Below are 12,042 nucleotides of genomic sequence, written 5' to 3' on the forward strand. Positions count from 1 at the left end.
TGGTTTACATCCATCATGGTTAGAGTTTGCCCAAAGTTGGGTTTATGAATCAAAATTTGAAGGTAAATGTTTCAGTATCTTCACATATTTCTGTGTTCATTCCAAATTAAAGCTATTTGACTGTTTCCTTCTAAAATTTCTCCAACCAAGGGAACTGCAGTACAACACGGTGAACCAGCATCTACTCAATGGGCTCAAAGGAAGCACTTCCTAAATTAAAAATGAATCAAAAATGTAATTTAATAATCAAATGTGCATCAAACATGCAATTTAACTATTAATTTTCAATTTAGCTGCAGTCAAGGGGAACTGCTGCTGTAACACTATTTCAGAGTGTGCAATCATACCAGAAAAAGCATTTAAAAATGGGTCTTCTTCATTGCTGTGAGTGACGGCTCATGTGAAACTAGCTGAAATCAGGCTGATGTGGTACAGTATATAAACCTCCATCTAGTAATGCAAGGAGCTTAAAATAAGCACTTCACATATTGCTTGGCCCAGCTATGATTACTGAGGCTGTTCTGCTTTTGTTGCCTTAAATCATCTGAGGCCACACTGATATTTCTCTTGATGGTCTGCCTAAGCTGCTGTGGTCAGGACCTGAAGTCATTTTCATGACTGTCATGACTGCCAAGTCCACCAGAACGCCCCAGTTGGGATGCAAACCAAGAACCTTCTTACCGTAATTGAAATGGGTTTATGGTTTTAGCCAGTTAAGTTGGTTCAGGCAAGTAACCAGGATGCCTCATGGATGAATTCTAGGTGTTTCTGGGAGACACTGCAGAGATTATAATGCCTCAGTGGACTTGAGAACATTGTGGTTCCCCACATTACCAGATAGAGGAGTTGGTTTGGCGAGAAGGTCTGAAAATATGGCAAAACTGATTTTTTAAAAGATGGTTTTGATCTTTGTTAGAATGATTATTTAACATGGTCTCTGATGCCAGGATATGGGAGAACAAATGAATAAATATTAATATGAGATAATATGATTGCTTGAGGTCAGGGTTACCAGTGAGTAGGTCAATGGCACTTTCCTCAGTGTCAGCAAAATTCAAGTAAACTTTCCTTCAGCATCATTTTAGTTGACATATATTTAGCTGAAATATCCATAGTAACTTTGTAATTTAGTTTACATAATCATGGTTGTAGTTGAGCTTTACTCATTTTTCTGAAATAGTCAAAATATGTTTATCTAGAGTTTAGTCAAGGCAAGGCAAGGTTTTAGTTTAAATTATGTTAGATTTCTTTTGTTTCTACATTCTTTAATCATTTTGATGATTCGAACTAAATAAATGAAAGAAATTTTAGACCGTGGGGAAAAAAAACTACTAAACTGGAACACCAGTGTTTGCTTTGACAGATGCTACAGATCTCTGCAGAGACCTTTAAAATGGAGAACTGTTTACGTATGCAATCATCTGACTTGAACACATCATCTAGTTTATCCATAATGTTTCTGAGGGAGACATAAAACAAGTTTTCTTTGTCAAATTTTGTTTTCATGTTTGCTGAATTTCCTTTGTGAAAAACAGGTATTCAAATAAAACTGATTTATTTTAACTTTATAATTAACAATATTAATACTGTTGTTATGTAAGCTTAAAAACTGTTTCAACACACAGACTGTCACCATGTAAAATGCGAATCCCTTTAGCAAAAAGTTTAAATTTCTTGTCTTCTGATAACACCAAAGAGTAGTTGAATATAGTAAATAACAGTTATTAACAATAAATATCAGTAAATGCTGGTGTTACTGAACAGTTTTCAAAAGCTCAGTAGTACACAAACTCGATAGATAGCATCATTTGCTTAATTTAATTAATTTACAAGTTTATGTTACTTTTTAAACATTAAAACCAAGAGCTTTATGTGGAAGTGTATATCATCATTATTATTATTATTATTATTATTATCATCATCATGTGTGGAAGTATAAAAAGCTTTGTCTTACCAGTGTTGAGGTCCTTGTACTCGTGAGAGAAGTGCTCGTTCTGATGAACCCACTCCCCATTGCATTTGAAGAAGATCTGTAAGGCAGGCACAGCTCGACAGCGCAGCTTGATAGGGTTACTTTTGACAATGTAGGCATCCTCCGGCTCCTGGATGAAGTGGGGCAGGGTGCCCTGTACCGAAGGTACAGCATCTGGTTGAGCATCACCTGTGGCACCACCTATAACACAAAACCCTGGTTACTTCACCATCCTAGTTGTTTCTTTAAGGGGAAAAAATAAGAGCAGAACAGGTAGTCTGATGGAAACAAAGACATCATTGTTCTGGTATCAGGTGGATACGCAATTTAGCAGTGAAAAGTGCATTTTATTTTACAAACAAGATGATAACAGCAACTACTTTCAGATTTAAAACGATTGCTCAGTGGACAGTGTTTTGACATCGGCATTCATCAGAAGCTAACATATTGTAGAAAAGCAGAGTACACTCAGAGCACAATTCATCCCCCATCCGAGCAAAACTCTTCTTCTCAGAGCAATTTGCAGATGAATGAAATCAGAGCGGAACAAGTGGAGAGGAATTAGGAGGAGACTGATTACCCAAATTGTGGCTGTGGAGTCTGAATACATCTTATCTCAGCCACAAGGCCTGGATTTTAGTCGACACAAAAACAGCCTTTGTGCTGGCGCCAGCATGCCCCTTTGTTTAACGACAATTCACGGCAGGTTACTCTGTTTTTTTCTCTTTCGTTTTGATGGTTGACAGTTCATTGATCTAAGCGCACTATTAGAATCGTGGACTCTTACACTTCATATGTATTTTTTTTTTCCTTCAAAGAAAGGTTCTAGACTCACATTTTGTCATTTGGCCATCTCTTCTGGGTAAAGCACAGTGAGTTCTGTGGGCTGGGACAATGGGGAACAGGATGTTTGTGCTCCTGCCATCCCCGGGATCCTTCTCAGAATTACACCTCAGTCGAATCAAGACAGCTCCAGCTAAGCTATTCAGTGCCATAAAAGCCAATGAGAGCTATTATGCCCCCGCTATCAAATCCAATCCTGTCCCTTGAAATCGAATCTGCACTCTCACCACTTCTCTCAATCAATGTTGTCCTTGTTAAATGGGTAAATGAATGGATGCGGGTGTATAGAAGAGCCACACATAAAACAAACAGACAGGGAGGTGAATGACTGGAAATTATACAGTTTGCTGACATTTCTCAGTATAGTATGTCTCTATCACAATGCTACGACATGTACTTCCTGTAAGTAATCATATCACCGTTATATCCTCAACACACCTTAAAATAATTACAGAAACAAGGGACATGATGATTTCAGATCCAATCACTGATCAGCTGGCACATTTATGTGATGTGTTAATCCATATTCATTCATGGCCCTCAGATGTATTTAGCGCTGTAAAAGCTGGGAAATAATACAGAACTATGGGCATAACATTTACACATACATCTTTTCTGATTTGTTTAACTGTAACATTCACTTTTAGAGTGTTTTCAATAACTTCTTAATTTGCCTTTTTTTTTAAATTTTCATGTAAAGTTTTAATTCTGTATAAAGCTAGCTTTAAACATTTTTATAACTACGTAGGATCATTTTTAGCATGGTTAAGGTGGAGGGTGGTTTTTGAAAAAATAGTTGTTTTCAGGTCCATCTAAAAAATTAGAAAAATTTAATTAGAAAAATCAGAAAAAAAAAATCAAATTTTGCCCTTTAATGGAACTCACAAACTCAATATCTCAAATTACTGTAATATTGAATTATTGCTATTCAAACAGTATAAATACCATGTATATTTCAGTCTAGTTCAGTACACACAGCCATGGGAAAGACTGCTGACTTTACAGTTGTTCAGATGATGATCACTGACACCTTCCACAATGAGGGTGAGACAGAGAAGGCCTTTACTAAAAAGGCTGGCTGTTTGCAAAGTGCCACAGTATACTAACGTAAACCTGACTTGAAGAGAAAATGAAAAGAACCAGAAAAGAAATGGACTGTGGCTCAGTATTCCAAAGTCCTCTTTATTTGGAAATTAGTGACTACAAGTCTGGAGAATGAATGGAGAAGCACATAATCCAAGGTGTTTGAAGTCCAGTGTGCAGTCTGTAATGATTCCCATGCCATCTGCTGGTGTTGGCTGATCCAATGTATGTTATCAGGCCAAAAGTCAATGCTGCCATCTACCAGGAGCATTTCATGTTTCCATCTGTTGACATGCTTTATGGAGATGCGACTTTGCTTTTCCAACAGGATTTTGCAAAAACTGAACCAAATGCTTTTCTGACCATGATATTATTGTGCTTAATCAGCCAGCCAATATGCCTGACATGAACCTCATACATACTCTATCAGGCATTCTCAAAAGGAAGATGAGAAACACCTGACCCAAATTTACAGACAAGCTCAATCTTACACAGGTGTTCAACTAATAGTAAACTACAAAGAATGACATCAAAAAAGAAAGTGAAAAAATGAAATAGTAAAAATAACTCATAAGAAAACTTACATAAAAAATATCCCATCATGGTCAAATACTTCCATTTTGTCACAATACAGTTACAAAAAAACCACGATGCCACAGGGTCCTGCACGAGCACTGATTTGAGAAGAGTTAAGAGTGTGGCCTGTCTCTCACTGCTAGACCCAGTGCATCATTGCACTAAAGCCAGAGGGTATCACAAGCAGCTTTGACAGAACACAAGTATTTAATGTCCTGGGACAGAGAACAGACTATAATGCCAGTATATTAATATATTGTAATGGAGTATCGCTGTGTTTTGCAGTGTTAAAGTGAGATGCCACAGGAATATTCAGGATCTTTTTTTTGTATTTTGCTTCTGAGCTCATTTTTGCAGTGTAAATCAAACCGTACTGACATTTTATTACGTGAATCCCCAGTGTGATAACAGTCCTTAAAATAGGTCATGCTTAAATTCAAAAGAGTACATGACTGAAAAGAAATAACTGTGAACAAGTTTTATATTTTTGAATTAATTGTAATATTTTCCTACAGTTTAGCCAAACGCAATTACTAATGAAAATCGATAGAAAAGACTTATTTAATCATATGATGTCTTGATATATAACTCAATGTGTAACATTTAACCCTGTGATATTTCATCTTAGGCTACGTCTACACGTACATGGGTATTTTTGAAAACTGAGATTTTCCTCTTTTTTTTTTTTTTTTAAATCCTGTCCACACGTCAACGCAAAAACGAAGGAAAATGCTGCTAGGAACATGCCAAAGAAACAGGTGGCGATATATTCCTAACCGTGTAGGAATGTTGGCCAATCAGAAGTCTAGAAGCATAGGTGGGAAAGAGTAAACAAAGATGGCGCATAGAAGCAGAAAGGAGTCTTGTGTGAAGGGACAATAACTGTGTGCGTGTATATGTAAGCATTTAAAAACTACAGAGAGTGAAACTAACAGTAACAGTATTTTGTCTAAGTTAGGGTGACCAACTGGACATGTCCACTTTTCACGTTCTGTCCGCGGTGTCCAAGATTGATGAAAATGTCTGGGTTTTTCTATAGGCCTACAGAGGAACCATAGTTTTAAGTTTTAAGTTTTATTTGTCATATGCAAGTTAGCACAGAGTCAACATTGCAATGAAATGTGTTTGACGAGCAGCAGTCACTCAGCAGCATGGTACAGTAGAAGAAAATATAATAAAATATAATAAAATAATAAAAAAATAGTAAAGAGCAAAATATTAGAGAGACGTGGTAAAAAGAGAAAAGATGACTAAATATATATGTATCTATAAATATAAATATATGTACACTAGTGATTAAATAAGAAAATCTTGAAAAGAAATATGACGGGAGGGCAGATGGGATATTGCACAAGAATGAGCAGCAGAAAATTACAGTATTGCACTTTTTAAATATAAATATCAATGACAATAAAGTGGAGTGACCAGTGCAGTGCATATGTGTAGGGATGGGTAACGGTTTGACATAAACGGTAGTAACCAGACCGAAAAGCAGCGCACATTTCGGTGCTTTATTTCGGTGCTTCCCCCGCCCCCTGAGATGGCATACACTTTACAGGGAGTGCAGAATTATTAGGCAAATGAGTATTTTGTCCACATCATCCTCTTCATGCATGTTGTCTTACTCCAAGCTGTATAGGCTCGAAAGCCTACTACCAATTAAGCATATTAGGTGATGTGCATCTCTGTAATGAGAAGGGGTGTGGTCTAATGACATCAACAACCTATATCAGGTGTGCATAATTATTAGGCAACTTCCTTTCCTTTGGCAAAATGGGTCAAAAGAAGGACTTGACAGGCTCAGAAAAGTCAAAAATAGTGAGATATCTTGCAGAGGGATGCAGCAGTCTCAAAATTGCAAAGCTTCTGAAGCGTGATCATCGAACAATCAAGCGTTTCATTCAAAATAGTCAACAGGGTCGCAAGAAGCGTGTGGAAAAACCAAGGCGCAAAATAACTGCCCATGAACTGAGAAAAGTCAAGCGTGCAGCTGCCAAGATGCCACTTGCCACCAGTTTGGCCATATTTCAAAGCTGCAACATCACTGGAGTGCCCAAAAGCACAAGGTGTGCAATACTCAGAGACATGGCCAAGGTAAGAAAGGCTGAAAGACGACCACCACTGAACAAGACACACAAGCTGAAACGTCAAGACTGGGCCAAGAAATATCTCAAGACTGATTTTTCTAAGGTTTTATGGACTGATGAAATGAGAGTGAGTCTTGATGGGCCAGATGGATGGGCCCGTGGCTGGATTGGTAAAGGGCAGAGAGCTCCAGTCCGACTCAGACGCCAGCAAGGTGGAGGTGGAGTACTGGTTTGGGCTGGTATCATCAAAGATGAGCTTGTGGGGCCTTTTCGGGTTGAGGATGGAGTCAAGCTCAACTCCCAGTCCTACTGCCAGTTTCTGGAAGACACCTTCTTCAAGCAGTGGTACAGGAAGAAGTCTGCATCCTTCAAGAAAAACATGATTTTCATGCAGGACAATGCTCCATCACACGCGTCCAAGTACTCCACAGCGTGGCTGGCAAGAAAGGGTATAAAAGAAGAAAAACTAATGACATGGCCTCCTTGTTCACCTGATCTGAACCCCATTGAGAACCTGTGGTCCATCATCAAATGTGAGATTTACAAGGAGGGAAAACAGTACACCTCTCTGAACAGTGTCTGGGAGGCTGTGGTTGCTGCTGCACGCAATGTTGATGGTGAACAGATCAAAACACTGACAGAATCCATGGATGGCAGGCTTTTGAGTGTCCTTGCAAGGAAAGGTGGGTATATTGGTCGCTGATTTGTTTTTGTTTTGTTTTTGAATGTCAGAAATGTATATTTGTGAATGTGGAGATGTTATATTGGTTTCACTGGTAAAAATAAATGATTGAAATGGGTATATATTTGTTTTTTGTTAAGTTGCCTAATAATTATGCACAGTAATAGTCACCTGCACACACAGATATCCCCCTAAAATAGCTAAAACTAAAAGCAAACTAAAAACTACTTCCAAAAACATTCAGCTTTGATATTAATGAGTTTTTTGGGTTCATTGAGAACATGGTTGTTGTTCAATAATAAAATTATTCCTCAAAAATACAACTTGCCTTATAATTCTGCACTCCCTGTAGATTCTAGCCAATCATTTTACATTTCCGAGGATAGTAGGCGGGTCCAGGTACGTACGTTCTTTTAGAGCAGAGCTACAAGATTAAAAATGCCCAAGGTGAAGCGGTCAAAAGTCTGGCTGTACTTCACAGCAAAAGATGCAAACTCAGCAGCCTGCAACAAGTGCTTTAAGGTGATACTGTGATACTGTGCAAAGGAGGTAACTCCTCGAATCTGATGAAACACCTGGTGACGCATAGCGTTTTTTTGAAAGCTGAGAAATGCGCCGTATTTGATAGCTTGCTGCGAGACCTCACAACGTGCACATCTACTGCGGGTGGGTTGCCTGTTATCGGACCTGGAGTTAGCAACATCTCCCAAAAACCCAAAGAGGAGAGTTCTGGCCCCTAGCTCTGCCAGTGTAGCAGAAATGATGACGGACGATGATGGCAGCAGCAGCCGTTCTTCTCTGCGTGAGTAGCTTAATGTTGTTTGTGTGTAATTTACGTTGAGTAGGTTAACCACGTTATTAAATTAATGCAGGTAAGGTGAACTAGAAAACACCGTCGTAGTTACATGCGGCTGTCTTCTTGTTTGATGGCAGATACTTCCTTCACCCTGGCCAAAAAGGCTAAAATGACCAAAGAAAAATTGGAAAACAGCTAAACATGAGAGGTTTTTAGACAAAGTTTGTGTTTTTTCCATTGATTAAGCACTGCTTCCAGCCAAGAGTGATACCATATATGCCCTATAGCTGCAGAAAAGGCTAACATTGTTATCTTTTTACAAAAAAACAGCTGAACATGAGAGGTTTTTGGACCAATTTTGTGCCCTCCATTCTTTAAGCACCGGCACTGTTTCAAATGTACCGGTTTGTCATCCCCGAGCTGATGCTTTGTGAGTGCTTCTTCTGCGCTCACAGATCGGACAGACAGCGCGCAGCAGTGTGCCTGATGACTTTTAAAAGACGTCAAAGTGCAAGTGGAGCTTTTCAGATAAACTGCAAAATAAATTTCCCTTGTACGGTCCCAGTAATTTTTTTGCCCTTGTTGACTTGTAAAAGCCTATATGACATTTTTGTTTCACCATTCATTAACCGCACAGAGAAGGCATTGTTTAAATGTGTTAAACATTTCTTTAAGCAAACAGTATTATTCTTCATGTTCTTCATGAATGGGCCAAGTGTCCTCTTTTTTGGAAATCAAAATATGGTCACCCTAGTCTAAGTCGACCATTGTAGAAATCCATTTCACTGAAACAAGTGCACAGTGTGACGTCAAAAAAGGCGCACACCTTTGACGCTGCGTTTTCTCCGTTTTCCTCGTCCACACGTAAATGCAAAAATTGAGTTTTCGAAAATCAACACCCTGGCAGGAGTTTTAAAAAATCTCAGTTTTCAGTGACCGAAAACGCCGCAAATGTGCAAACGCATAGAAAAATCTGCGTTTTCAAAAATACCCGGATATGCGTGGACGTAGCCTTAGTCATCTTTGGTGATAGCCCATGGAGCTAACAAATATATGTTATGGGAATATAAAAGTCATTTCTTAAAAACAGGAGACAAAGACAGTGTTTATTCTAACAGACATACATCAAAAACTACATTCCCCCCCCCCAGAATGTTTCTTTGCTTATCTTCAGAACATAGTTAGGACCTAAGGCTGGGGTTTGCAATAGTGATAACCTAGACCTCACGGGGTTAAAGCATCCAATTCAAGTCAAACCACTTTCCTTTCCTAAACCTACCCAAGAATATATTATTAACCTTGTAACTGGAAATATACTTTTGTCATGTCCAGTTTAAAATAAATACATAAGTAATTAATAGTGATGGCCAAAGATGCCAAACCTAAAGCATCAAGGGGTGATGCTTTCATAGCATATTTTTCTTTATAGTCATGCAAATAGACTTAAAATGACTTGGAAGTGTATGGCCAGGTCTGACTTTCTAATGAAAAACATGAAAGAATCAACACAAGCAATTTTCCCCATAATCACTGACTGACAGGATGAAAATATTCATGCAGGACTACTTTCAGATGGAGATTAGATTATTTCTTGTGGCTATGTACTGGTGGAACGACAAAGAACAAACTGGATGATGCATTTGTAGGAAATCAATTTAGCATAATTGTGCAGTGAAACTCAACCCAGTGCACATTTCATAGAAAATGGAAACTTCTTTATGTTTAATTCTCTTCCAAACTGCTTTTATATACATTGACTTTAAAACATTATATGCATATCCCTGTCATACATGAATTTATAGACCAAACAACAAAGAAAAAACACTATACCAGAACAAAGCCATACTGCAACGAACCCCTGATGTTTGAAAAGCTCAGTCAGAGCACCAATTTGAGATTAAGTTTTTCTCTCAGAGGGATATCAGTCATCCACAGACATCTTCTTTTTCTATCATGGAGCAAGTTATTATAACACTTTGGTGGTAATTATCCTTTTCATTTTTAGGTAAACTGTTAGATTTTAAAAGACAAAATAAATAAATCCCAAAGTCCAAACTTTTGTCAGACCCTATATTCATCCCAAGCTCCCCCCTACGTGGATGTAGTGGCTCCATAATTGGATTGACTCAAAATTGTATCAAAAGCTTCTTAAATACTCACAAAAAAAAAAAAAGAAATCTATGACTAGTTGTACAAGTCCGATTTCAGCTGACTTATAAAGCCAACAATAATCTGTCCACATGAGAGAAAACTCATTTTAGGGGTTACAAGCCAAAAATGCTGAGAACCACACTGCCATGGCCTTCACATTCATTGAATCTGACGCAAGTTGGACACATGCAACACATTTTTGTATGATGTGTTGCACAGCAAGTCATACATCAAAAGACAGAATGGGGAAATTATCTTAGGAGAGTGCTGATCATTCCTTCAGTAGAGTAGTTAGACAGAGAATCACTGATTTTGTTTTTCTGTAAATGGCGTCTACATGGGTTACAAGCTAACCACATCTATTTTTAATGAGTCTTGAAAGAATTCCAGATTTTGTCAATGTATTTCTCATTTTAAGATTTCAAAAAGGTTTGATTTTTTTTGTTAGTCTGTACAATTACTAATATGATTTCTAAATCTTGCATTCATTAGACAGGCATCATCAGTAACCACTGTTATGGAAAGTTATTTTTATTACAAATCTCTTCTTTGACTGTTAATTATTGATGATGAATGTAGAAAAATGCTGCCCAGAAATAAAGAAACAAGCTTTTATTAATTTTACACATTTATATGGACACACAATAAAACTGAAACTGATTGAGAAACAGTGGCCCGGCATCATTTAAGTACTGTGATAACACATGTAATGGTTAAGTCATGTAACCCTCCTCCACCACCTCCCTTGCCACTGAGCAGCCGTGCTCTAATCAGCTAATTGCTGCTATGATGAATAAAAATAGTACGACACTGGAGAGCCCAGCCATGCTTCTTCTTTGATTTTTTTCTTTCTTTCTTTTCTTCCTTTTTTTTCACACTGCACAGCGACTAATGATGTGCCGTGTCCTTTTCTCTTAATGTTTAAACATTAACACATTCAAAGGTAGCAGATAATTGGAACAAGGTGACAATCCACGCTCCATAAACCTGGAGCCGCAGTGTTGGCCGCTCCACCCATGATGGATGCTCATAAATATCAACCTTAATGAAGGAAATGACTGCGACGCCAATAAGTCACTTATTTCCTCATTATGCTGGTTAATTTTAACACTGCCTCTAAAACGCTCCCTCACCCTGTTTGTTGCCAGTCACAGGTTTCCACCTGACTTGGCATGGGACTCAGTGCAGTGGACCTACAGCTGATAAATGCCCCGGGTATCAATCTGCATACAGAGATGCAGACAAAATGGCACCAGGACTGCTGGCACACACTGCCTGACAATGCTTCAGAGCCAGGGGACCGTGTTCAACAAAAACAGATTCAAATCACCAATCTCTCAGAAACATGCAATCAGTGGTACATGCTGGGAAGGCCTGAGACAGGACAGAATGTAATGGTGTAGTGAACAGACATGGAGCAAAAGAGGAGCAGTTTTGGATTTGTACGACAATGACTACTAAACTTTTTTTTAATGGAAACAATGCTATGATCATCACATACCAAATCACAAACAACATTAGCTGTTTTAAAACTACAACTTCGAGAGAATCATGCTGGGGTGACTTCCACAGTTGTCTGTTCTTACTTGTGGCACACAGCAGTTGTGTTCGCAGTAGTAGAAATACCCCCGTTCTCACAGGACGATGACAAAACATCACACAACTCCAGCTTGCTGGCACTGGATATAACAGAAAATTTGAGCCATTCATACATCAGCATAGTCCAAAATCACATGGTCTTTCTACTAGACAGGTTAAAGACTGGCTTACGTCCCATCCAACTGCTTCAGACATCTGTGTTCCTACATGAGCCTCTGTCGGGCAAGTTCTTGAACAGTTCATGTTATGCCTA

The 12,042-nt window shown here is 38.5% G+C and overlaps 1 protein-coding gene across 3 annotated transcripts in view; it reads right to left on the reverse strand.

Annotated features, from left to right (window-relative positions):
• Nucleotides 1-12,042, reverse strand: part of unc5db (unc-5 netrin receptor Db) — a 294,402-nt gene that overhangs the window by 187,554 nt on the left and 94,806 nt on the right. For all 3 annotated transcript variants that reach the window (XR_013101098.1, XM_004565812.4, XM_004565811.4), the window contains exon 2: nucleotides 1,955-2,173. Coding sequence is in view for 2 of the 3 variants with exons in the window: in XM_004565812.4 (XP_004565869.1) it covers nucleotides 1,955-2,173 (219 nt within the window). In the remaining variant the exon portion in view is untranslated. The remainder of the gene's footprint in view (nucleotides 1-1,954; nucleotides 2,174-12,042) is intronic.

Source organism: Maylandia zebra, linkage group LG12 (assembly GCF_041146795.1).
Source record: "Maylandia zebra isolate NMK-2024a linkage group LG12, Mzebra_GT3a, whole genome shotgun sequence".
Classification (NCBI taxonomy): domain Eukaryota; kingdom Metazoa; phylum Chordata; class Actinopteri; order Cichliformes; family Cichlidae; genus Maylandia; species Maylandia zebra.